We start from the raw sequence: 27,333 nt of genomic DNA, 5'->3' as shown, positions 1-27,333 counted from the left end.
CCTTGCTCTCTGGCTCCCTTTGTGTACAGAGGCTTCTGTAGGAACACCTCAGTAGACAAAGCTAGATTTCCCACAGCTCCAAAATTACAGTGATGGAGTTGGGTATCGTTAGCAGGATGAGGAATGCAAGAGGAAGGAAACAAGGGTGTGCACTCAAAGAAAAGGCTTTTTTTTTTTTTTTAATAAGTAGGAATTCTTACCAATAGTCAGTGGTACTTACTAAGTATGGTATCTAAACTGTCACTTCTTTGCAGATTGAATAATAGGAACAAAGAGGAAGGCGTGGGAAGTATATTATCAGACCCTTTCTGTTATTAGCATGTGCTCAAAATAATAAAAACATAATCAGGAAAATAATACAATCTAAGAAAAATACCATGGAGGCTACTGAGTAAAAACCCCAGGAAGATAAAACAGTGCTCCCAGGGTAGCACCAGTCTGAGAAACCAGAGCTTTATTAGTAGTAACAGGAGCAACATGGGGAGATGAATGAAACTGTGTTTGTAAACGTGATATGCAATTGCACACTCTTGCTTGATTTTCCTTTTCCACAATCTGACTCAGCCTCCACATAGCTCCACTCCCCCAGCTTTTGATTCATAAATTTTTAATGGCACAAAATAAGAGTTACCAGGCGAGCATGCAAAGGGCACGAGATGACGTGAAACATGAGGACGCTGGCGAGTGCAGGATGTGCCGTGGGTCACCAGAGTGCCAAGGGGCAAATCTGCTGGAGAAAAGCAGCAGAGCCCACACCACCCCCTCCATGGGCTCCCCGGAGGAGGCCACAAAGCTAAACCACGGCTCATCCCTCCGGCGCTAGAGGCACATGCTGAGGTGGACAAATCTATGGCAAAATTGTGTAACACTGCTTGCGATGCACAGGAGCCAGGAAGTCAGGCAGTCCCTGCACCTCCAAACCCAGAAGATGGGACATGAAAGGAATGAGAAATAAAAGGGTTTCTTATATACGCTCCCTGTATTTCTTGAACTATGAAAAAGATGAGGGTTAACAAGCAGCGCCAGAAACAAAAAACGGTGCATGAGCAACGCCGTACAGCCCCATATGTTTACTAAATAATTAACAAACATACATCCTGTGACACAGAGGTGTCAATGCACAGGAACGACCCTGCTCTGCGGGCTTGGTTTCCTCAGCGTGTGTGCGGGGAGGCAGCGGCCAGCACAGCGCACCCGCCGCGGCCGCTGCCTCAGCCCGGGACGCAGCCCCGACCCGGGACGCAGTTCCCAGCCCCGCCGCCGTTTTGCCCGGGCTCGGACAGCGGCTTCGCCTGCAGACCCCGGTTAACCGGAGCGCGACGAGCTCTGGCGGTGCGATTCCTAACGACTGCAGCAAAGCACAGGTGCACTCCGGAGCACAGCGAAGCCCCGATCCTGCCGGGCTCAGGACCCGGCCACAATGCACGCTCCTGCCACCCGTATATTGCGGCATATATTACGGCCCAGGCGGTACAACAAACAGCATACTCAGCGCAATCCCCGCTGCGGGCGGCTCTGGTGTGCAACGCATAGAGCAGCGCAGGCTGCACCGTGAACGGCCGGCACAGAACGGAGGATCTTGCCTGCTGGGCGTCCGGACTCCCCCGCGGGCCAGCTCCAGGGGCCGCCGCGCCGCAGGGCAGGTGCAGGCCGGGCGCGGCAGCGGGGCTGGGGCACGGCCGGTCGCCGCTCCGCGCAAACCCTGCGGATGCCGCGCCGGGCGCTCCGCGGGAGACCCGCCCCCGCCGCTGCCCAGGGGCGCGGGAGCCGCCTGCGGACACCCCGGCTCCTCGCTCTGCGCCGCCGCGCTCCTGCGGGCCGGGCCGGGCCGCGCCGCCCGCCCAGAGACCGCCCAGAGGCCGGCCCGCCGGCCCCGCCCGCCCCCGCCTCTGCGGGCTCCCGCCGCGGGGCGGCCGGGGGCGGGGCGGCCGCGCTGCGCGGCCCCGGGAGCGGCTCTGGCGCTGCGGCGGCAGCGGCTGCGCAGGGCGCTCGGCACGGCCTGGGAGCCGGCGGACGGTACCGGCTGCCGCCTTCGCCCGCGGCGGGCAGGGGCGCCGCGCTTTGTCCGGGGCTGAGCGGGCGCGCCCGGCCCCGGCGGCGCCCGGCCCGGCCCGGCCCGGCCCGGCCCAGCGCCCGGCGGCTCTCGGGGCGTCGCCTGGCTCCGGCGGCCTGGGCAGCGCGGGGAGCGTGAATGAGAGTTTGCTCCGATTTACGAGCAGGGTGAGTGCCCCGCCGGGCCGCCTCTGGGGCGGAGGGGTGGGGGAGGAAGTAATAATAATAATAATAATAATAATAATAATAATAATAATAATAGCAACTTTTTGTTATTTTTTTCCTTCTGTCCGAGTCTTTCCGCCCCCAACGCGGCGCCGACCCCCCCGGGGTCCCCGCGGTCTGGGGGACAGACGCGTCCTCCCCGGTGCCTCCCGCCGACCCCCGGGACGAAGACATCCGGGGGGTGTTATTGCCCCCATTCCCTGCGTAGCCTTTTGTTCGGCTTTCCCGGGGCTGGGAGGGGAGGGGGCCGGACCGGGGGAAGGCTGGGGGAGCCACCGGGGAGCTCGGCCGGTGCCTCAGCCATTCTGGGCCTTCTTCATCCGTTTGCGAGAGACGCGAAGGCGCTCTCCTGGGCGCCGGGGGTGTCCGGCGGCCCCCGCCCCTCCTGCCGGGGCGGAAAGCGGCTCTGCTGCCCTCCCCAGACCCCCCGGCGCGGTGTCGTCGTCCTGGGCCGCGGGGACAGGTGTGCATCGCCGCCCATCGCCCAGGTGGAAGGCGGGGCCGGGAGGCACCGGCTGTAGTAAACACAGCCCGTGTGGGGTGAACTGGTAGAGGTCACATCCCGGTGTGCGAAGGCAGCTCGTCCTAGCTGGTCTCCCCGGGTGCTCTTGTGACGGGGACTGTGTTGTGGGTGCTGGGACGCTGTCCCTGCGCCTCTCAGCGCTGCCGTGCAGCTGGCTTTGCTCGTGGTAGTGTTCCCTACAGCTGCTTGCAGGGATCTCCTTTGGCGAGGCGGGAGGAGTGCGAGCTGCATCGCCCTTGTCTGCCTCCTCCTGACGCCCAGCTGGGGTGGCATTTGGGTGGCATCCGATTTGGAAGTAAGCCCTGGGAACGTTGTTTTTGTTGTGAGGCTTGCTTCCTGTGCTTTTAGCTGAGCCTGGCTGAATTAGGGACTGGCCACATATTCATATTAAGTAGGAGCCAGCAAAGTACCGATCTCTCAAAGCAGGCAGTGTCTGGACACATCTGGATGTGGAGTAGTGGGGCACAGCAGTGTTGAGGGAGTAGGAGCAGAGACATGCTGCTGGAGAGCTTACTTTCAAGGAGAACCAGAGGATGGCAGAGCTGTGGTGCCAGGTAAATGGCTGTTTTACAGACCAAGCTGTCAACCTGGACTCCTTCAGAAAAGGTCCGATAGGCATGCATGTGTTTTGTGGGCCTCCTGTGTGCTTCTGGGGGTCATCACTGGACTTAAACAGGTGTTGGGGCAAAGAGGGGAAAATAACAGCTTGTCGTCATGTTTTCATGTCATGCTTTGTTACTGCAGCTGTGGAATTTTAGATGGAATAGATGTGCTTGTGTGAATGTGGAATGAATGATGGACATGTTTTTGAGTCTTGCATTTCCAGAGGTGGTTGAGAGGTGGGTGGGGAGGGGAAGTATTTAATAAAGTGAGGATCACAGGTGCCTGTGCTCTGCGTTATCTAAAAGTATCCTGCCTTAGTTTTTAACATGGTAAATAGTTTGGTTCTTCAGAATTGGAGGTATGAGCTGTCTTAAACAATTTATTTTATTTTTAAAGTCACATCTAGTTATCAAATGCCATATCTAGTTATTAAAAAAGGGAGGGCTTTTTTTAGTCCCAGCCTGTGTTCTTCTGAAGCTGACTTTTAAACTGGTAACAATGAAACTGACAAAATACAATATTAATTGATGATGTTATGATACCAAATTGTGCAGAAAAATCCCTGAAAGGCTGAGTTATGTTTCACTGTTTTTCATGTGGTGGCCACAAGCATGTTTGGCTCATCCCTGTGCCATAATATAGGTGGTTTGGGGCTGAGATGCCAGACTGAATTGAAGGTGAGCCATGCCATGTTTCCAGCTCTGCTGGTAAGCTCTTGGAGATGGTTTTGACTGGTGGCAGGTGGGACTAACCTGAGCTAAAGTTTCAGACTAATAGGTTTGAGTATTTTTCTCTTTGAACTGTGGCACTAGTGAGACCTGGTCTGCTCAGCATGTCCTGGGTCAGGGATTGATTGTTGAGTGGCGCAGGGGAGGCTGCTGCTGCTTGGATGTACGTGTGCTGCTCCTTGGCATGGTACAGCTTCTGCTCTGGGTGAAGGCATCACTGCAGCTTTGACCTCCCTTCTGGCCCCCTGCCCGTCTTGCCAGCATCGCTGTGGCCTAGTGACCTGACGTCATTGCTTGTGGGGGAGGGGGGAATTAAGGGCAGCAGCTGGGAAAAGCTTGTCCTGGCTCTGCTCTTTGGTGGAACCCAGCTTTGGAGGGACTGGCAGCAGGGAGATCCTGATTGAGGAGGGAAAAGTAGGGGACTGACAGGCAGGCTTCCTGTTCACCTGGCTGAAAACTAATTCATGGTGATTTACAGCAGGTAGCCAGTGTAGATGCAATTCTCTGGCCTTATCCCTTCTCATCCTCCCTGCATGTGATGTTCAAAGCTTGTAGGAACTGAAGTTCATTATAAAAGTGGATGGCTGAGGGAATATTGGATGCCAAAGAGATTCAATGTTGTTTGAAACCTGGGAAAAAGAAAAAAAAACCCACAACTTTAATATTTTATTTTGGTAAGGGAGCTTCTGCAGTGTCTTAGAAGTGATTAGTGCTCTGTTAAAGTTCAGTTTTACTTCTGGGTTATGAATATTGTCTGTGGATACATATGACACATGCGATTACTACATATATGTCTTCAGCATTGTTCTGATAATTAAGTATTCACTTCTTAATACAGAGATTTCAAAGCTAAAGAAGAGCATTAACTGTTTAACCCCCCTAGATCTGATGACTGATCTATTGGAAAATTAACAAAGACTCAATTTCACCTGATTTTGTCTGCTGGGAAGTCATGCTTTGTTTTTTGACTCAGTCACCATCAAATCCATGGGGATTCTTGAATATATTAGACTATGTTTTGTGTAACATGTGGTCACATTAACAGTTTTATGGTATCTTTTAAGGAGCAGTAGATGACGTTTGCTAATGGGTTTTTTTTTCTTACAAGTTTGGAAAATAAATGCTATTCAGGAATGCTTGAGCCAAGGGCAACATGTACCTTGATGAGTTTTTTGGGTTAAAGCTATGTAGTTATTCAAGACCTTGTCCCAGTCTCTTCCTCCCTCTCCTTACTGCAAGTAAGGCTTAGATGGATTCTGCCTTTGAATTCCCCAGAGCCCTGGCTATTACCAAAATACTCCAGTATTAGGTGCAGAAGACTCTGCCATCCCAAACTCAAAGCTCTCTTGTCCAAACCCAACCATTTCACAGTAAAATAAAGTAGACAATTTTCAGGCTTTATCCTGTAGTGCTGTTTCCTTTTCTTTCCCACACAGATTTTTCTCAGCTAAGTAATATCTGCATGGCAGCATCCATGCTAGGAGGAGAGGTGACTTCTTCTATTATGTTGTTTTTATTTCACTGGGTTTGATTAGAGGGAAAGCTTTTCTCAGTAAGTGCTTAAGCATGGTCTTCCAAAAGAAATTTTCTTTCTGCTTACTGCCCTGGCCTTGCACAGTGGCAGGATAATCCATGAAATAATCTGTGAACAGAAGTGCAGCTGTCAGACGTAGCTTTTGCGTCATAATGTTGGATGCTTCCAGGGTTTGCGTGTTTTGATGTTTCAAGTTTCTGAACAAATACAAGTTTTTGCTTTTCATCTTGTGGTCATTGTCATTGATATGGGACACATGCACAAAATAAAGAAGTTGAGCCTTTTCCTGCAAGGTCAGAATTTATTAAAACAGTTATAGTTTAGTGGTAAATCCACCTTAAAATTTAATGAGGTAGCTCTGCTTTTTGTTATGACATAAGAAAATGAAGTCAGGAGTCTTTGAAGCCGTTTCAGACTTCGTAAATATTAACAGGCTCTGCAGTCTTCACAGAGAGTTAAGTTCTGGATGTTTGTTTTTTTTCCACCTTAGTAGTACGGTTTCTTTTGCACCGTGAATCTTCTTGTCTTAACTAAACTGAAAGAGCAGTTATCTGATGCAAACCAGAAGTACTGCATTTGTGGTTAGGAGCGCTCTTGTTGGTTTTCTCCTCCTCTCTTTAACACACAGTCCTTTCTTCTGGTGCATGCTCTAGTAGCAGTAAATTTAATGTCATGACTTGAAAGACCAGATCTTCAGAGGTGCTTAAATGATTGAAGATGTGGATTTTGCTTCTGAGAGTAGTGGAAGGCAAAGATTTCCAATATGTTCAGTTGTGTTTGAAAAATCCTTTCTATGTACATCTTGGGTCACCATATGTGTTTAATACTTGCTTGTGTTAATGAGGAAAAAAGTCTTGGGCAGTATTTTTTAAACATGCCTTGAGTATACTTAAAATGGTCTCTTTTAGTTAAAAAGCTATGTCTGCATCTTAATAGAATCTGAAATTCCATTTAGTTGCAGCTTCTTACAAATTCTGAGTTAATGCAGCAAGTTCTTTGTGGTGGTCTGTGAGGAACATGTCACTTGTTCTAAATAAACGTGTTAACAGGAATGCATCTGTCTCTACCATAAAACTTGTTCTGGGTGTCTCATCAGTGACTGAAGAGAAGTAGTCTTTTTATTTCACAAAATTACAGAGTGGCTGAGTTTGGAAGGGACCTTTGGAAGTCATCTGATCCAACTCCCTGCTCAAGCAGGGTCATCTAAAGCAGGTTGCCCAGGCCCATGGCCAGACAGCTTTCGAACATTTCCAAGGATGGGGACTCCACAACCTCTCTGGGCAACCTGTGTCAGTGCTATGTCAGCCTCACAGTGCAAAGGTGTTTCCTGATGTTCAGAGGGAACCTCCTATTCTTCATTTTTTTTCCCATTGCCTCTGGTCCTGTCACTGGACACCACTGGAAAGAGCCTGGGTCTGTCCTTTTTGCACCCTCCTTTCAGGTGTTTTTATACATAGATGAGATACCCCTGAGCCTTCTCTTCTACAGGCTGAACAGTCCCAACTCTCAGCCTTTCCCCATAGGAGAGATGCTCTAGTTCCTTTGTGGCCCTTCATTGGACTCTCTCCAGAACATCCAGGTCTCTCCTGTACTGGGGTCCCAAGAACTGGACACAGTAGTCCAGCTGTGGCTTCACATTTCCCAGTAAGCTTTAAAACCAAGAAACTTTTTAAGTAAATTTTGAGCATGGTTTTTTGGCGTGCAGGTCTGAGAGGTCGCTTTGGTGCTCTGAAGTCACTGATGGGGCTTCTCTTGAGTGCTTTTGCTCTTCCATGGGAGCTGATGTTCCCTGTTAAAAAAAACCCAAACACTTCAGCATTTTCCTGATCCCATCAATGCAGACTTTGACAACTCTGACCTGTTATTAAGGGATTTATGACTAGGTTTGCTGGCTACACGTGCCTAATAAGTATAATCATTAGATGCTGAGTCACAGGGCTGTGTGTGTTTCTTGGTGTGTGGTCGTATGGACTGCTGTCTGAAACAGCTCATTTCAGCTTTGAGGGGATGCTTGCTTATGTTTGTGGGGACACATCCTTGCTGTGGGCTGCTCTGGCTCTCCAGCCACCATCCTATGCTGCGTTGTACTCTGTCAGGGCTGGCCTGCCAGCTCCATGGGCACTTTGTACATTACTGTATTTTCCTTGTGATGTTCTTGAAGGTGACGGTCTGTCTGTAAACAGAACCGACTGAAGGTCTGATGCATCCTTATTCTGCCACAGCTCTTTCTTATGCCTGTATGGTAACTTTGTAGTTGGTGTTAAATACAGAATTTGTAAACAGGGTTCTCATTTTTAGGTCAACACTTCAGGTGCAGAAGAAAAGTGTTAGTGTAATGCTGATTCTGCTACTGATCATGGATGGGAGGGAGAGAACAAGAAAAAAGGCATAAAGCATGAAATACCACTTTATCCTTCGGATTCTCATCAAACTCCATAGGGAGGGGACACTCATTTCTTGACCATTGAGTATCCTCTGCTGTGTATCCAGGAGTGTGTAGTGTGTTAAAATGTTTTTTTTTAAGGTTCTTAAATAAGATGGTAAATTATGTGGGAAGAGTGGTTAGCAGATTCTCACCTTTTCTGTGTTCAAATACAATGGTTAATAGACGCATTTTAAGTTTCCAGAATACTCTCCTGAAAGTAACCACATGACACGAGAGATCTATACTTACCTTAATTAAAGAGAACAAAACCATGCACTCCATGCTGGCCTGATACATGCAGTTAGAGACTCTGTCCAATTAGTTTCCAACTGCTAAACCTGTCTTATCAGAGCTGGCGATAGAACTGCCAGCAGTTGGTATTAGTAGCTGGCATTACTAATGCCTGGCATTTTTTACCATGTTGCAAAAGCTAGTTGTTTCTTCAACATTTATTTCAGGTGTCAGGTTACTTATATACATAACACTTCAAATACACTGGTTTTGAAACCAACCAATTCATCATTAGCTTAAATTTTGAAAAGGGCTTCTTCAAGTTAGAAATGTGTGTGTGTATATATATATATATATATATATATATATATATATATAAAAAAGTTCTTAAAAGAGTTTTAGCTCTAGAGTCTCTTTTAAAAAAAAAAGTCCTCCAGCCTCTCACCATGGGTTTTATTACCTGAGGTTTCACATTCCATCTATGTTCAGGAAACGGTTTTCATGTTTTTCTTCCCCTCTCTCTGGATCTCATCTCTGCATTCCCAGGTGTGCACAGTAACTGCATTTTAAAATAACTTGCTGCACTTTTCAAGGTTAACAGCATGTTTTAATTCCTGGCAAAATGTAGCAGGGCTACAGAGAAGTGTGTGGATTTGTAACTGTCAGCAGTATTTAAGGAGTGCCACAGGCACAGGGGTGCAGCTTCAGGGTCCTTTCCAGTTATGTTAGGACTGATATGAGTGTCTAAACACTGTATTTTACTGTAATTTATTCCAGATCGGAGTCTAGGGAGCCATATAATTGTGTGCTTTTGACACAAGCTGTTTTCCCAGACACTTCTGTAGTCGTGTGACCCCTATCAGTATTAGGGTTTGTTCCAGGGATCACGTGCTGCCAGAAACGGGGTGAGTTTACGATTTCTGTGTTTGCTGGAGAGGGTGGCATGCCTACTGCCTTAGAGGTCTGAGCAGTAGAGAGGAGATGAGCCTGAAAATACCTATAACCCTGTTCTGGGGGTGAAGGAACCAGTAGCCTGGGCTCTGAACATTTTGTAAGATGCTCAACTATTGCAACAAGGTACTTGTGGGGGGAAAAAAAATAGCATGTTCATCACCCAAACATGAAATGCTGTGTACCTTCAGTGAGTTGCTCCTATAACTTACACAGCTCCTTGATAAGCACAACTTTAGCTCCCCTGATTCAAAATCAAGCTGCAAGATGTTGTGTAGTCTGGGATCCTGTCTCTGAACTCACTTTTCAGTTTGGGGCTTTCTTCTTCCCTCATGTTCACCTTTTCCCTTGTGAGACAGAGTAGTGCCAAGGGAGGTGCCTGCATGTACCATCCTTGAAGATCCTGGCTGCTTCCTATTGCTGCGTGTGTCCAAGAGGTTCAGTTCTCAGCAGCTTCCGCCCTGTTTGGGGCAAAGGTAGCTGTGAAGTGTCAGACCCGAGAGCAGCAAAACATCCAAAACATTGTCGTATGACTAATAGTAGGGTGACTTTGGACTCTGGTCATCAGATAATAGTAAAAACCATCTCCGTAGACTAGTAAGTCTTGTATCAGCTTGCAAGGATCGTGTCATTGGACGGAGTATAAGAGGAGAAGAATACATAGAAACTGTATAACTATGTTCTTTATGTAGTCTAACTTTTCAAAGCATTAAACCACTTCTAGGCATTAGTCCAGCTTGATTTACTTTATCATTGTTTGCACTTCTGCAGTGCTTTTATCCAAGATCTTCATGCTCCTCTTAAAGGCTAATCTACAAAGCAACCCCAAAGATATTGCTGACTGTTATGAGATCACCTTCTGTATATAGTGTTCTGTGGGATCACCTGGGATCATGCAGTGAGGAATGTCCATCCCAGTAAGTCATGTAGTATCTGGCTGGGCACACTGGTCCTTTGAGAGAACTATCGGGTGCTACACAGTGCTGTGCTCCCGACATTTTCTTCAGCTGTAAGAGCTTCCTGGATACTTGGAGTAATTAAAGCTAACATCAAGAGCTTGCAAAACACTGCAGAAATGAGGACTGTGGTCTCTTCCATTAGTTTCAGAGAAATGGTATGAATATAAAACGTTTGATGCTTGTAAAAAGGACTGGGCCTATTTTGAAGGATTTTGCCTTCCCTCCCCACCAGAGTTGCTTATGGAACTGATGAATGTATGTACATTCAACAGATCCTGGTTTTACTTTCAGTTATGGGAGTAACCAGTCAAAGTGAGATGATTCCCCAGAAAACTGCATGAGGAAATTTTTATTGCAAATATACTCTTTCTAAAGTTACTTCGGCTTCTTTCATGTTTCTTCTAGCAGCAACCTTTCCCCAGTTTGAGGGTCTGCCAACAATCATTTCCTCTAATACTGGGTCACTTATCCCTCTACAACAAGTATGAAAAACAAGTGGGGCACAAATACCATTTCTTGGAATATTTTAGAGGAGGAACATGGACCTTACTTTGCTTAGCAGTTGGAATTTGCCTGGTGAAGCTCTCTGGCCCTTGGAGTCCTCCATTAAAGCAGAGCAGGGACAGCTTTTTGAATGAGAAAGAATGATAACCATTCTCAGTCTTGTTTTTCTGGTGGAATGTGAGCCTGGATGTGTGCTGTGTCCACTTTGGATTTTACTTGGATTCATACAGCTCTCCTGGTTGGACACCATGAAGTTGATTCCAAACTCATGTTCTAATCTGTTATTAATGCTTTGAAATAGCATAAATATTTTTTCTTTAGAGATAAGCTTTAAGTATTTAGCTGTTGTCTATGACTCATTAGACTACTGTTAGTGACAATTTGTTGTCTTTGTTAAATCATGGAAAATCTTTCTATGCAGTTTGTATTCCTTATTGTCTGAAGTAAACTACATCTGTTTATTGTACCCTGGAGGTGGCTTTCTTCTCAGCTGGCTTAAAGTTCATTATAATATCTGAGAGCTAATATGAAAGTATAGCAGAACTCACTCATTGCACAAAAAACTTCTTCTGTGTATTTAAATGTTGAACAATTGTGTTAGATGAGTTTTGGAAACACTACATGGACTCACAAAAAATAGCAACAACCAGTGTCTATTTGCTTTAAAGGCAACAGTTTGCTTTTTTACTTTCTCCTCCCTTTTCAAAAGCTCCAGCTGAACCAAGTATCAGTGGTCACATTAGACTGGTGTTTTTTAGAGCTTTTTTAAAATATATATATAATTCAGTGATTTAATTGTTATGAAGTTAATAGCGCATTCTTGTAAAAGTCAGAAGTAGGTAAAGACAAGTATACTAACCGGAAATGGTAAGGAGGGTTGGACTCTGAGGATGACTGTCTGACCACATATTGCTCATTATCTGAAATGGGAGATGAGAAACCATGTTTAGGAAGCAGATGCGTTGTTGGTGTTTCCAAACCAATGAGGAAGTGCCAAACACCAGCTCTTCAAGTCAATTAGCTACAAGCATGCAGATTTTATTTCTTAATTATTTAAAATAACTTATTTTTATTTTTGAGTAAATATTCATGAGTTTTTTCTATGGTTCAACTCTTGATTCTGTGATTCAACTCTTAAAAGTAAAAGTTTTTTGCAAAATGCAGTCATAACTAGTAATATAATACTCATAACACACTGGGGTGTGGGGGAGGGTAAAGCACTCTGCCTGGCAAGGTGAAAAGGAGAGCTTGCCTGGTCTGCTAAAGAAAACACCTTTATTTAAAGGTATTAAATTATGTGATCTTTGGTAGTCCTGTCATTCTTGAAGGGAGACAGCTTCTTTTGTCCCCATGGGCTCTTATACACTCTCTGTGTCGGAATGCCTGTATGAAATGGTCAACTTCTTCTGTAGCCTTGTTAACTTATATACCAAACCCAGAGACTTTTTTTGTACATGTGAGGTCTTAGTCAAAGAGCTCTTGGTCTTAGGGCTCATTATATAGAAACTGAACCCACTTTTCTAACCTACTGTTTGTTGTGATTCCTGGGTACCCAGAAACCTTTCCAATTATTAGAAAATAGTCTTCCGGTTCAGAAAAAAAACCCTGCTTTTGCGTCTTTGGGGTTGTATGGCTGCCTCTCTGAAGAAGTTAATAGAACCATAAAATGGTTTAAGCTGGAAGGGACCTTAAAGTTCACCAGGATCCAACCTTCCTGCTGTGAGCAGGGACACCTCACACTAGACCAGGCTGCAGAAAGCCTCATCCAACCTGACCTTAAACACCTCCAGGGAGGGGGATTCCACAGCCTCCCTGGGCAACCTATTCCAGCATCTTACCTGCCTTCATGGTGCAGAATTTCTTCCTGATGTCTAACCTAAACCTACCCTCTTCCAGTTTTAAAATCATTACCCCTTGTCCTATCACTACCCTCTCTGGTGAAAAGCCCCTCCCCAGCTTTCCTATAGCCCCTTCAGGTACTGGAAGGCCACTATATGGTCTCCTTGGGGCCTTCTCTTCTCTAGGCTGTAGCAGGGCATGTTTTTCAGTCTGCTTGTGGGAATATTGCTCCTGGGGGCCTGACACCTCTGGTATGCTATGTGGCATCAAAGTTGAATGCAGCAGTAAAAACTCAGAGCAGTCCTTGATTAAAACTGTTGTTTAGTTTCTGAAGATTTTTTACTATCCAATAAATAGAAGGGTTTGGCAGGAGTGTTGGTAGGATATGAACTATCCCTTTACTATGTATTTGCAGCTTTTCTTTTCACCCTAAAACCAGCCCGTCTCTGTTTCTTGTCATGTCATCTTTCACGACTTAGATCTTGATTAGAACAGACTCCCGTTTACAGTCATCCAAGTCCCCTCTCAAGTTCATTTGGCCTGCTTCTGTCCTGCATCTGGATGAAGGCACCAGATGCCCACAGCAAAGAAATCTAAATAGGTAACCTGTTTCTTTTTTCTTTATTTTTTTTTCCCCTTCAAGAAATTTGATGCTCTCTAGCTTGCTTTTGGGCACACATGGAAGCCTCTTGGAATCCCTAAAATACTCAAGAATAATGTGGTATAATGGTGTGGTTTATTTTTTAATTTTTTTAATCTTCTTGTTTTGTTACATTGATGGCAACTATATCAGCAATTACAGTTTTGGGGAGTTCAGTGCTAGCTGGTGGTTCGATCATGCCTTGCAAATTTCAGGATGCTTTTGTCATTAATGCGAAAAGTCCCAGAATTCCAAATTTCCATGACTTTGAGAGACTGTATCTGTTAAAACATTTGTGTAGTGTAAACAAGTATTTGAGCTGGATTGGTGATTAAAATTTTAGAATCCTTCCTGAAAAGTGAAATCCATAGTTAATTTTTAAAATTCCAAGATTTAAATACTTGAATATGAATGAAGTAATTTGTAATAAGTTAGAGCTGGAAGAAGTCCTGGTTAAGAGACTGACAGAAGTGTCAAGTTTTGCTCTCTGTTATCATTACTTCCCCCAGACTTCTTAGGAAGTTTTCAGGAGGTCTTTTGAAGGTCTGTGGGTGGTCTCTGGGCTTTAGCTGGTAACATTGCCTCTCAGTTTTGCCCTGAGGCACAACTATCTTCTCTCTGACTTTGACTTGAAAAACAAACCATTTCTTAGGAGCTGTTGCAGGAAGAAAGGTGGGGATCTCTCCTGTGTGAGCTTAGGAAGCTTTGAAAGGGGCACAGCTGAACTGGCTTTACAGTGTCTTGTGGGGCAGGTGGGTACATGTAGGGAATAATGCTCCCTGCCCCTTCCTTCCTCACCCGAACCACAGCTGCTCAGAAAGATACTCTAAATGTATATGGCTCATTTTCTTAAAGTGCTTTGACCTTTGGACCTTTATCATTGCTAACTGAAGTATCATCATGGCATAAACCCGGCAGCTCAACATGTGTAATTCTGGCCCTCATCCCAGTCTTAGAGGCAGATGTAAATGCCATCCTGTAGCTGGCTTTGAAGTTGCTTGGTCTGATAGAAATGATGATTGAAATAATCTTAGTTCTTCTCCCATGTTTTTTTCCACTTTACTAAGCTCTCCATCCTTATATCTTTGTGCTAATTTAAATCAATTTTAAGTCTGAAGGGTCAGCAATGTGCCAAGTTGCTATTTACTGTCATTGGGTTTGTATCATTTTAGCAGCCTGACAGGCTTCACAGTGTATTTGTGATGTTTCAACATGAGAAAATACTTTGCTTTGAAATAGAGCATGCAGAAAGTATGGTAGATCAAGGTGCTTGTACAGGCTTGGTTAATAAACTGAAGAGCTGATCCGTTAAGTGCAAACACCATTGGATTCATAGGTTACCCCACATTTGAGATCAAAAAACCAAACTGGCAAAGATTTTTTTTCTGCCTCTTAGGTGTTTCCAGTATGTCTCATGTTGGAACACAGTGGAAATCTTACTAATGTGGCTCCATCAAGAGAGGAGCTGGCTTCTCTTGGGAGAAATGCCACTTAGCACGTAACTACACTTCAGTGATGGTGCCAACAGCAGGATCCCCCTCAGCAGAGGAAGTGAGCTGGGTATGTTGATGTGCCCTGGTTTATTTAAAGACTTGCTCTAAGGTATCTTGTTCCATTTGTTTCAAGGAGCTTCAAAAATTTAATTGTTGATTCCTGTGTATTTTTTTTTTTTTGCCATCTGCAGTTACGAGGCAATAAGATATTACAAGCACTATTGAAATGCTAATTTTCTACAAATATGGCCAAATTAGTAAGAACTGGGCTAGTCTATGGTGATAGCCTCAGCTGGCTGGTTTACTTGTTAGGAAGAGGCTTTTTACCTGCCTTACAAACTTAGGCAATGCATAATTTCTCTGTTTTCTTAAAATTATGCAATTTTTATTTGGTTTCCCTCAAGTTGACGCATGCTTTAAGGAAGCCTCAAATTGCTCATAGCAATTTTGGCTGGGTGTCTCCATCCTTCTTCTTTCCTTCTTTGGTCGTGCACACAGCTGTGGGTGCCAAGTACGGGAAGCAGAGAGCCGAGCTGCTCCATGTGCATCTGGAGATGAGCAGGTTGCCATTGCTGCCTGGAGTACTTTTGTGGCAGTGTTTTGGTGTTGTTTGCAAAATGAAATTAGTTTCATGAAATAATGAGATTTGGGAGAATGCATGGGAAACTTAACTGGAGTAACATCTTTTTTCTTCTTCCCCTCCCCTGTAATTCCCTGTGAGTGTCTGACCTTCAGGCTCTTGCATTCTTTTTGAAGTTATTTCCTTTCCCAGCATAGACCCACACTGTCATTTCCCCATCTATAAGTAACTGCTTGTGGGGTGAGGGGACAACCTCTGCTGAGCCTCATGTTTCCACTTCTCCACCAGTTGTCTGTTTAACCAGTAACAACTGCTAAACGCATATTGCAGCCTTTTCCTGGGCTTGGCTGGTGTCCATCTTCTGCCCTCTTAGAGCAGTGAGAGGTATCACCAAAATTGGCTTTTTTAACAGCAGTTGCTGCTACGTACAGAGGTAATTGGGAAAGAGTGTGGGGGAGATGCCCCGTCTACATGTGCTTCTTGGAAGAATTGAGTTCAATAACAAAGATTTACACTTATATTTGCTGTCCAAAGCATGTTAAAATCAACCCATGAAATGAAAGCTTTGCAGTTATGGCAGAATTCTCAGGTAGGTAATTAAAAAAAAGAGCTGACTTGTAGAATTATGGCCCCTCTAGTTTCTTACAGGCTTGAATACTCTGCTGCCTGGTGTGGCCATATTAGCTTGGGTTTTTCATTTCTGTGGGTTGGGTTTTTTTTTTTGTCTATTTGTTTTTGTTTTGTTGTTTGTTTGTTTTTAAATTCAGGATTACTATTTGAAGCATGGGGAGAAAGAGCAGATATTCTGCTTACTGAGGGTGTGCTGCACTTCTAAATGTAAGGAAACAGGGGTTTGCTCCTGTGGTAGAGATGATCTTGAACAGCAGGGACCTTAAACCTGAAACCTGCCGTTTCACTATGTTAAGAGGAGTGAGTTAACTAGCCAGATTATTTAAAAAAGTAATTGCAGTCCAGAAATCAAAACTGTCTTTTTGGGTACTGTGATTCAGCTCTGTTTATAGCAAATGTGCCAACTGTGCAGATGGACTCAGTAAAGGGTTGCACTCTGAAAAAATGGAGGAGGGGTTTGCAATACCTAGAGAACAAGTTTGGTGCTTTCCTGTGTCATGCAACTCCCTCTGCTATTTCCAGACTCTGCTATAGGGAGAAAAATATTCTTCTCATTTTCTGACAAGTTGTGTGGGTGGGATGAAGGAGGCTATTTTCCAGTGTGCTGCTTTCTAGCAGAGCTGCTGTTGGCATTTCTGTTGGTCTGGTGGGAGCTTGACCTTGAGTTTTTTACTCTGTGATAAGATTTCAAGGAATAGTTTACATGGCTTTTACAAGTGGCTGTGTACTACCAACAGTGCCAGAAATTAAGCTGGTGCCTGAAACCAGACTTACTGTATGAAACTTGGTATTTCTCCGTTACTTCTTTGTGTAATTCCTCCTTTGTGTGTTGTGCAGCATAGCAGTCCTTCACACAGTATCCTTTTGTGTATTATTTATGCAGGTTTTTACACAATACTTCATGCTCCTTCATTTAGAAATTGACACAGAATCACTTAGGTTGGAAAAGACCTTTTAAGATCATCAAGTCCAACTGTTAACCTAGCACACTGCCAAGTCCACCACTAAATCATGTCCCCAGGGATGATGACTCAACCACTTCCCTGGGTAGCCTGTTGACAACCCTTTTAATGAATAAATATTTCCTAATATCCAATCTAAACTTCGTGTGGCACAACTTCAGGACATTTCCTCTCCTATCACTTGTTACTTGGGAGAAGAGGCCAACACCCACCTCACTACAACCTCCTTTCAGGTAGTTGCAGGAAAGCAATGAGGCCTCCCCTAAGCCTCTTTTTCTCTGGGCTAAACAACCTCTGTTCTATCAGCTGCTGCTCAGAAGCCCTAATGAGGAATTACAACACTACAAACTTGCATAATCCACACAGTGTGACTTATTATTACTATTATAATTATTATATTTTTTCTACCCCATCCCTTCTGTGCCTGTAGTATCTACATCAGTAGCATTTTCAGGTTTTTGTTGGGAGGAAGGGAGAAGGAGAACACTGCTTCTTGCATGGGAATACGTGGGATTTGCAGATTCTACGCATTCTTTATAAGTTTAGCACCAGTATATAGGAAGGAAATTAAAGGTTCTTGATTATATTGGTAGTTGTCATTGGCATGTGATAGCTGTGTCTTTGTAGTTGTTCCAGAAATGGTGAATTACTTTACTTGTGAGAGGAAAAGTTAAAAAACTTTTAATGAAAACTATTTTTATGGCTGTGGTTTATGGTGGTTGGAGAGCTACAGGTGTTTGGCAAAATACTCCATTCCTTCCCCCTGCTGTGTCTGTTACTGACTTTTATAGTCAGCACATATCAAACACTTGTGTTTTGATGTGTAGGGAGTTCATTTTATCATTGCGTATAATTCACAGCAGTTGTAGGTCTGTGGTGTTTTCCCTGATAGCTTTAGTAATTGCTTCTATATGGTCCATCACGCATGGAGAGCTTGGCACTGTGCACATGTAAAGTGTTGCTCAAATGTGCAAGCTGCAAACGTGTGGGGCTGCAGATGTTTGTTGGTAAGGGCTGGGGCAGGCTTCTCTTTCAGTAATGGGTTTGCACATTCTCAGCTGAGCTCAGTGGAGGTACGTGCACTACATGGAGGTCTGCAGAATTTAATCAGGATACTGTTGTTATCTGTATCGTGCTTCAGTTGTCTACCTCTTAGTTATCTTTTTATTTAATGAATAGCAAGGTGAACTCTTTGTTTATTAAAAAAAAAAAAAGAAAAAAGAATGCATAGTCATTCTTGAAAACCAGACCATGTTATATACCTGTGTTCTGTTTCTGAAGGTTCCTGGGTGAGCTATGAGCAGATAAAAGTACTTGAGGACTGTGGAGAGTCCTCTAAAATAAATACCTGCTAGGTCCAAGCCATTCTGCATAGACCTTGGAAAGGCTGTTCTCAAGGTGTCTTTCTAAGCCTGGGTTATGGTTCATTTACAGTGTCCCTTTTTTTTTTTTTTTTAATCTGTATCATAAGATGGTGATTAACGTGCAGTTGAGATAATGAAAAATGCAGTCAGCATTGTACAGGTATAACTGCATTTGCCTCAATAACTTGCAGGGTTAGAGTTAAAATTCTTCTTCAGGGCTGGCAGAGCTCACACTTTCTAAACAGTTTAGTGATCACTTTCTGTAAATAACATTTACTGGTCTGAGTAAGATCTTCTATGGTCGTATGTATACTTCTGACTTTAAACGTTTACTTTAAAGGAGATTGTAAAAGGCCTACTTGATTCTGAGTGAAGCTAGGCTTCTTACACTTCCATGTGAACAGTGGAAGAGGATATATTTGCAATAATAGCCTAATCTTACCCTGTGTTAGTTGTGTCCTGTGCTTTCTTCAAATCCTTCACCCTTTTGTCCCTTTGTTTTTATAGGTAGGAATTGTGGTGCTTGCTTCTGACAGTGCTTCCTCTGTGCTCCAGCTTCTTACTTGGCTGAAGCCTAGCCAGACCTGAGCTGTTTGAGCCTTCTTGTACGTGGAGGCTCTTGCTGAGCTGGCGATGTCCAGCTTTCCATCTTCGCCCTCAGCTGCCCTCACTAGTCAAATTCAGAGTGAGGAAGCAGAAAACAGCCTTTTGTCCATGCTGAGCTGTGACAAGCTCATCCCCCATTCTTCAGAGGAGTAATTGAGGCTCTGGTGTGGGACCGATTTCTGAAATGTGCCTCATGACAGTTTCATAAGCACTGTCAGGGTGAGGTTTTGCAGTTGTTTAACCTAATTTAAGTGCAGGTGGCTGCTGTTTCCCCTCTGCCCAGGACCAGAAACATTTCTGTGAGGGAGGCACAGCGTCTCTAATTGCTTGTGCAACCACGAGTGAGACTGTATGGAGCTGTCTGCTCCCATTAAAATGACCATGCCAGAAAACAAACACAAAAGTTAGTTGTATCAGCAACAAGCTGATAAACTGCATGAGTGGTCAAGTGACATAAAGGCCATGGCAGAAATGAATAGCGTTGCTCCCTTTGGTGTCAGCCTGTGATCAAGTGAGCTTCAGGCTTGGTTGAGTTCGTCTAAGATTGGGATGGCAGCAGGGGGGACACGGATGATGGGGGACCCAGTGGGTGACTGGGAAGGGAGGGGTTCAACTATAATGACATGTTGTGACATTGGCAGGGTATCTGCCTGGCACAGTATCTGGCAAACACCAGTGCTCAGCAACTGGTTGCTGCCCCATGGCCTGAACTGATGGCGCCTCCAACCTGTGTGTGCAGCTTGAGCTACTCTCTTCAGGCAAAGTCCTTTTCTTGCAGGGTTTTTTGGTGGTGCTCTTCAGATGGCATAGTGGGTGTTTCACTTTTTTTTTTTTCCCCACACAGGTGTCTTGAGGAGAAAATGAGCTTTCTCTTCCTGTTTTGAGAGTTAAATCTCACAGTTTACAGAGGAATTAATTTAACAAAGCCTTCTAATTTTAGGTTTCATGATGAAAGACAGAGGTGTGTGGGGTGTCAACATGTTTGCGGAAGGGGTGTGTTTTTGGAGGTGTGATGTTTCTAGCATGGTATTAAGTAGGGGATTAAGTACAAAGTACAACTCCCACAGCTATTCAGCTGCAATAGTCATTGCCCTCAGTTTCTTTCTTGACACACTGCTGTGTGATCTGTATAGGTATGTGTGTGGTGTGGGTTTTTTTTGTGTACCTCATCATCCACAGTTTTCCAGTGATGGTAAAGCCAAGGCCCCACAGTTTCAGCTGACTTGAACTCTATCCCTAGCAGTGGGAGCAGTAGTTCCCCCATCTCCATCCTTCTGTGGAAGGGTCTGTGCCCAGGTGGTTGAGGGATTAAGGCTGATGCCTTGCCCAGGTCTGAAACTTTGCAGGGACTAAGTAGCTCATTTTAGGAGCCTCTGCATTAAAATGTTTGCCAGTTGTGTCTGAAGTACCCTCTGGCTGAGGGGGGTACTGAGGGGAGCCTTACAGCCCTGTGCCACTATGTTCTGTGTCTCCCCTCTTTCCCCTACCCCACCCGACTGCAGCAGCCGAGCTGAAGATTTTGAAGAGAAATCACATCTGTTGTGCAACCCTGATTCATCTCCCATTTCATGTTGTGAGCTGAACGAAAAGGAGGAAAAAAGTAGATTTTAGCATAATGCATATTCATGAAGCTGCATTCTGATTGCTGTGACAACCTCACCACTGACAGTCAAGATGGGAAAGTGGAATTCTGTTTCCAGTCACATGTTGTATTATAATGCATGTTACTTTTTTTTCCCTTCCTGCCTCTCTCCAGTCAGTGGACAATTTAAATTGTTTCAAACTTGATGCTTAATTAATAGCTGCATCCAATTAAGCTTGCAACACTGTGGCACAACTTCCTGCTAGTTTCTGACTTGGGTTAATCAAGTGTTTCTTCTGCCAGCAGTCCTTAACACAAAAGAGAGGATTCTGATAAGATCGTCTTTGTTCATCTCCCTTTAAACTCAAGGGACAAATAAACCTGAATTAGTAAGCATAGTATTTCCCCACACCACAGGTAGCCTAACTTAATCTCTCATGCAGAAAAGTCTATCCCCTTAATCTATCCCTATCCTAGTCTTGGTGAGACACTGGAACAAGTTGTCTCGGGAAGCTGTGCATGATCCATCCCTGGAAGTCTTCAAGGACAGGTTGGATGGGGCTGTGAGCAACCTGGCCTAGTGGGAGGTGTCCCTGTCCATGGCAAGGGGGGTTAGAACTAGGTGATCTTTAAGGTCCCTCCCAAACCATTCTATGATATGATATAGTCTAGTCTATTTCTGGAGTTTTAAGGACTCCTGACCCTGAAAGGGAGGTTTTGTAGGTATTACTCAAAAGGAGAAGGAGTTTGCCCTGTATGGGCATTACATCGTATTATGACCCTGGAGCCAAGGGTGATGTAATCACAGGAGGACTTTACCAGACTGTGATGCTGAGGCAGTGACTAATTTCAGGATGAACCTGTGATGGATTGAGCGTGGGAAGAGCTCAGCTCTGAAGGTCAAACCCCATGTGTTTGTTGATGTCAGAAATTCAGGGCACTTGTGCAATGATTGTAACTTTTGGAGAGTGTGTCTAAGCTGTCTTGGCCAGTCCAACTGGATGTTTGTCCCAAGGTATTTCTGTTTCTAGTTATCCAGCAAGAAATGATGGCATCATTCTGTACAGAGAATTTAACGTATTGCAAAGGCCTGGATGAGAAAAGTCTTACATGGGCACCGTTCTTGAAGGGGCTGCATTGAGTGAGGTTTGTGTCCCTTATATATGCTTAAATGTCTTGTTGAGTTGAGCTTAATGAAAAGTTTTGTTGAAAGGTCCCAACTTCATCTATACAAACCCACTCTCTGTTGCTCAAGCAGAGACACTGGGTAAGGTTTGGCTTTCTTCACAGATGTGAGCCTTCTGGAGAGTAATTTGGTAGAAGTGTGTGCACAGGGGAAAGAAAAGCCAAGCAGACAAAGAGTTCGCAAGTGCAGCCAGTTGATCTTTCTCTGGTTGGTTTCTTAAATATTAATAAGTACAAAATGTTCAGACAGTGACTTGAGATGCTGTCCATTAAAATGAGAAATGGGGGGGAGGGGAGTGCGAATAATGTAGTAAGAGGGAACTTCTTGCAGAGTGGTATGTGGAGCTGACCATGAATACCCTGTAGTCTTAGATGTACTTGCAGAGATTTCCAGTCCTAGTTAGACATGTACAGAAAAAATAGTGCCAAACTTTGTTTTCAGTATCAGTTGGTGTGTGAATGGCCTGGGTGTATCTCATTGTGTTTGTGCTCCCCTGTCAACTCTTTTAGGATAATGTGCAGTAGCATTTCAGTGAAAGGTGATGAATGCCTAACACAATCCTGATAGTTTCCACTCCCTCAGCCTGCATGTCCCTCTCTCACAGTAAGACTGAAACATCCTGGTGTTGACACCGTGTCTATATTTGTTCACAGAGCCTGGCTTTTCATGGATGCTAAAGCCCTTGCCTTGGACTTCTGCAGAAAGACATTTTGAGATTCAAAGGAGAATGTGAAGGCGATGGGGTGTAAAGATGAGAACTAGGGGTAGGCTAGATTTTCTTCAACTACAATGTAATCTTCAGCTTTCTGAATCACTGTTTTTCTAGCAAAAGGAACACAGGTCATTTAGAGGTTGCTTTGTGATGTCATAGCCTTTTTGTGTAGCCTTTTTGACCTGAAATAAAATTTATCCATGGTGTTTTTGTGGTTTTATTTGTTGTTTTTTCCCGCCAGGCTTGAGATGAACACTTGCTGAGGTGATGCTGTTTGACTTTGTGCATTGGGTTTCTGTTTTCTTAACAGCTAAGCAAAACTGAGTCGCCACATTACAGAGCAGAGTCCTTTCTCTGACAAAGCGCACATGAAGATTTAGCTATTCAATGTCTGCCAGGTCTACCAGGCCGCATACTCTGATTCAGCATATTCTTGTGTAATAAATAGATGCAACAGCAGAAAACCAAAACCTGGAAGCAACTTGTAGGAAGCTCTGGGGTGAGTTAAGGCAGATTTCAGGCGGCAGCAGTGCACTGTGTGCTGCCTTTCCCTGTGTTCCTTCCTCTCTTCTGCATTCCAAACTTGATTTTTCTCTACTTAGTGTAAGTTTGAAATGTGTACATGTTTGGGGTTTGGGGTTTTGATACATTCATTTAAGTTAAGTGTCTGACAGTTATTTGGGGGTTAATTGAGGGTTTTTGTATTAGGTTCAAATAAAGTAATCTCTTCTTTGGTCCTCTGTAAAAGGAATAAAAACCTCCTGAGCCTTGAAGAATTTGCTTTAGCATCTCGATATTAATGGCAATTAAAACCCACACCTTTAAATAGTATTTTAGTTTCATAGGGTTTTTTCTTTGTTGTTTTGGGTTTTTTTAAATGTGGAAAACATAGACCTTTTTCACTAACCAAGCCCTGTATACATAAATTGTTGCCTCGTTTTTTTACTAGATGGTTTGGGACTTCAAGATAATTTTTACAGGCTGCTGTTTAATTTTACTGGCTTGACCTCTCTGCTACTGCAATGAGAGAAATAAAAGCCACTTTCTTAAAAAACTGAGTGCCTGAATGGCCTTGTTTGTAAGGATGTTAATGTAAGATATCCTTACTGTATTATGACAGAAGGCCTCCTAGTATTATTAGATCTGGCTGAGGTGCAAACAACTTTGATCTAAATCAGTCTTGCAGAGTCAGCATCTCCCTTACTGTGCTCTGCAGCACTTTCTGTTACAGTGTGGAATGCAGGAAAGATCTTCTAATGCTTACATTAATGTTAGGGTGTTTGTATGCAGAAATAAACTTGATTGGGATGATGGATTTAGTTTTTATTTGGTCAGTACTTTGCAAGCATGATACAAGTCTTAATTCTTATGTATAGCTTGTTTGTTGTGTGGTAGTGAGAACAATTATTGCCACATGTATGACAGAGTTGAGAAATGGGAGAGTTTACAATGCATGGAGTTAAAATAGTTGTGTTTTTATTATAATTTAATAATCTTTGTTTATGGTTAGGTTGAAAGCAGGAGAAGATGTGGGTCTACATTCCCACTTGGAGCTCTGCATGTGCAAAACTGCATGTTGGTTTTCATGCTGCTGGTGTGGGGAGTTACCTGAAACTTAAGAGGTGAACCAGCTAGGTTCAGGATGTGGATAAGTAGTTGGGAAAGCATGAGAGGATGAGTAGTGATAATGGTGAAGCAAGTGTTTTTTGTATTTAGCTACTTTGTTTTATAATACAGCTAATTCTAGGTAAGATTTTGATTTTGCATTTTAAAAAAGTTTCCTTGAATTGATTTAATTTTGACCCAAGTCACTTGGAATGCAAAGTCTCTGAGAAGCTGTTTTTCTAGTGAGCCTGAAATTGCTGAAATGTCACCATATTTATTGATCTTTATCCAAAGAAAAAGAAAAAAAATTGCTAGTTGCAAGAACAGGCTGCTGACATAAAAAGCCTGTCTTAGATCGTGCATTTGGCTGGAGGCCAGATACTGAGTTTCTCTAGGAGCTTTTTGGCAGGCTCAGGTTTTTGCTTAGGTTAATCTAATGTAACTGTAAGTAATCTGGGAGCCTGGTACACTCAAAACAGTTTTTAGACAAAATTATATTACTATTTTTAAATTAAACTGAGAAGATATTTTTATATAACAGCTTCTTGTACTTAAAGGACTCAAAAAATGCCTAGGAGTATGATTCTTTATTGTTTCCTCTTTTAATGGTCAATCTACTGAATAATACTTTAAAAGGTATTGGCAGTCATGACATCTCTCTTTCTTAGTCTCTGTGTTAGAGAATTGAAACTGACTGTTCAGTGGAGTGATCTGTTGGTGTTTGACAAAGGTTTGCATTTTTAAAAGACCATGGGGTAACACACTTAAGAGTAGCTAGGTCAGTTTTAGTAGTAAAAATACCATAAATGTGTTCACAGACACATCTCTTGGTCAGGTTATTCTGTGACTAGGGCTGAAATGCATGAACTGTCCCAGGAGGAGGCTGGAGTTGAGGACCTCGTGTTGCCAGATGGTGTCCCAGCTCAGGCAGGTGTACTGCTGGGTGTTTCACTGGCCTCATAGACCTTTCATTCTTCATTGCCTGAAGGCAAAACTTGAAGGGTAGAGTTGGAGTTCGCCATGCCTTGAGATATATTTGTTACCTAACACTTCTTTTGTGAGGTGAGTGTTAATCCACTGTAAGAGGAGAACTGAGTTTAGATTTTGAAATGTCTGTAGAAGTGCTGTATATGCAGGCGATAAAAAGAGGTCCATACCCAGCCCTGGTTTCGGGAGAGCAGTGGACAGATGTGGCTTTAACAAAATTCTGAGGACTCCTGTGTCTGCCCAGGCAGGCAATGCTTATCTGCAGCCTTGAGCCAGAGGGCTGGAGAAGGCTTGGGCTGTGTGCTTGTCCTCCATTGGTGTAGGCTGATGAGTGCTGACCAGAAAAGGGATAGTGCTCTCCCATCCTTATTATTTCTTCATATAGCCTTGTATGTTACTTCATTTACAGGGTTTGGTTTACAGGTTTGGTTTGGTTTACAACTGCTTTTGCAGTATGTCTGACTTCGGTGGTATGTAAAACTGGTTGAATATAGAACTTTGAGATGGGAGGGATTGTGATACAGTTGTACTGGTGCTTATCAGAGGTTTAAACTTCCCTGATAGCATTTGTTCTCTAGTTGCTATTAATAGTAGGGCCTAGAGATATTTCTGGATGTGATAGCTGACAAGTTTCTTCATCAAATAGTCAATGAATGAGCAAGAAGTGTTTCTGTTTTAAACTTAGCTTTGACAAGTAATAGAACTTCAAAGAAAAGCTGTTGATAGAAAATAACCTTAGAGTGAGTTACAGCAAATGATTCTCATAAAGTGCAATATTAATCACAGGGCTGCAACTTTAAGCATCTCTGATAAAGGAAGAGGTTGGGAGGGCGGTTGCCATCGACACTACAGGGAATTTGTATCAGTTTAAAACTTCTGCGTTTAAATGAAGCATGCTAATATTCCTTGGCAGAGGTGCAAACTAAGGCAGATTTTGGAGGGAACAATCTGGTTTGAACTTGGTGTGAATAGTAACTGCCAAAGTGTTAAGAGTAAGTGGAGAATCCATAGGGAAAGATGAAGAGCTCTCTTCAAAAGAGATTGGTGTTAGGAAGTGAGAATTACCTCCAGTGCAAAGGCTGTGGAAGCCAGTAGCAGAAGTCTCTTCTTTATTACTCTTTATAAACAAATGTTCCTGAAGTGATGCATGTCTAGAACTGCCTTTGCTTTTTTATCTCACATGAGTGCCTGGGATGATGTGCCATGAAGCTGAATGTGTGTTTTAGTGGAGGGCAGTGTTGACCATAGGGGAAAAAGGGGGATAGTAACAGGAAGAAGTGCTTAAAAATATTTTTTTTTCCACTGTGAAGGTCCATTTGGGAGAGTGTTGTGGCATCCTCCAAATGGAACACTCTAAGCTGAGGAACAGAGTTTGTAGGAGTGAAAATTGTGGCTGGTTTGTTATAAACTGCCAGAGCAGTAGCTTGCTGGAGCGGCAGGATCAATGACCTTTAAAAAAAAAAAAAAGTTTGCACTTGGGACCTTTGGTACAGAGGGTGGTACATATAGAGCATTGAATGAGGCCATCTTGGCAGGTCTGGTTTAAATCAGAAATTATACAACTCAGTTTCTTGGAAAGCTACCATTACAATGAAGTTACATACATTAATTCAGCTTTCTCCTGTTGTCTTTTGAAAAGCAAAATGCTTCTCCCAGTGTGATGTATGATTTATAATTTAAGTATTGCTCATGTCAAATAGTGTCTCTGGAAGTGAAATGTCCTGAGCATTTCTTGTTCTTCTGGGTGCCATGGCACCTGCATGTTCTGTAGAAGTACTGGCTGTGCTGTTTCTCTTACAGTAAAGTCATGCTAGTTCTAAAAGAAATGCAAAAGCATCACTAATAAAGTTATTCTCCTTTGCCTCTAAAAGTGAGTGACAGAAATCTAGCAAAGGATATACAAGACTGTCAGTAGTGGTAATATTAAGGATTTTGACAGTGTGTTTGAATGTCTTTTATGGTCAATTTCAACAGTCTCTAATTTTTGGTGGCATCTTCTGCATTGATCTGTCTCATGTCTTTCTTCAGTAAACCCTTGGTACTTTATCTTTTCATAGCCTGAAACAGTAGGGGACATAAGGGGACATACAGTAGCCTCCCTATTGCTTTACTCCCCCCTCCTTGTTTTCTGTTGTGTTTTTTTCTGGGAGTTTAAATATTGGTTGTGAAGCTCAGTGGATTTTCATGTCTTTAATTAGAAGCATCAGCAAGTTTAATAATATGGACTTGTCAGCTAAACTTTTTTCAGTTTCAAATAACATGTTAGGAACTGACTTCCTAATCCTTTTTCTGGAGTGCAGGTTGTTAGCGTGTGCCCATTCTGACTCGCTTTAAAAATAGCTATGAGAAAGAGGCCATAATAGTGTGGGAAGATGGTAAATCATCAATTACTGAAAACTGCATCTGTTATAC

The 27,333-nt window shown here is 43.6% G+C and overlaps 1 protein-coding gene across 4 annotated transcripts in view; it reads left to right on the top strand.

The window, feature by feature from the left end:
- Positions 1–1,940: 1,940 nt before the first annotated feature.
- GRAMD4 (GRAM domain containing 4) overlaps positions 1,941–27,333 on the top strand; it is a 75,570-nt gene continuing 50,177 nt past the window's right edge. For 3 of the 4 annotated variants that reach the window (XM_051641984.1, XM_051641974.1, XM_051641964.1), the window contains exon 1: positions 1,942–2,220. In XM_051641984.1, the coding sequence (XP_051497944.1) occupies positions 2,192–2,220 (29 nt within the window). In that variant the 5' untranslated portion in view covers positions 1,942–2,191. Of the gene's footprint in view, positions 2,221–27,333 lie in introns of all 4 variants that reach the window. The other variant, XM_051641955.1, reaches the window with a different exon arrangement.

This window comes from Apus apus, chromosome 1 (assembly GCF_020740795.1).
Source record: "Apus apus isolate bApuApu2 chromosome 1, bApuApu2.pri.cur, whole genome shotgun sequence".
In the NCBI taxonomy this organism is placed as follows: Eukaryota; Metazoa; Chordata; class Aves; order Apodiformes; family Apodidae; genus Apus; species Apus apus.
Note: the sequence above shows the minus strand (reverse complement) of the source record. Positions and strands in the feature narration are given on the sequence as shown.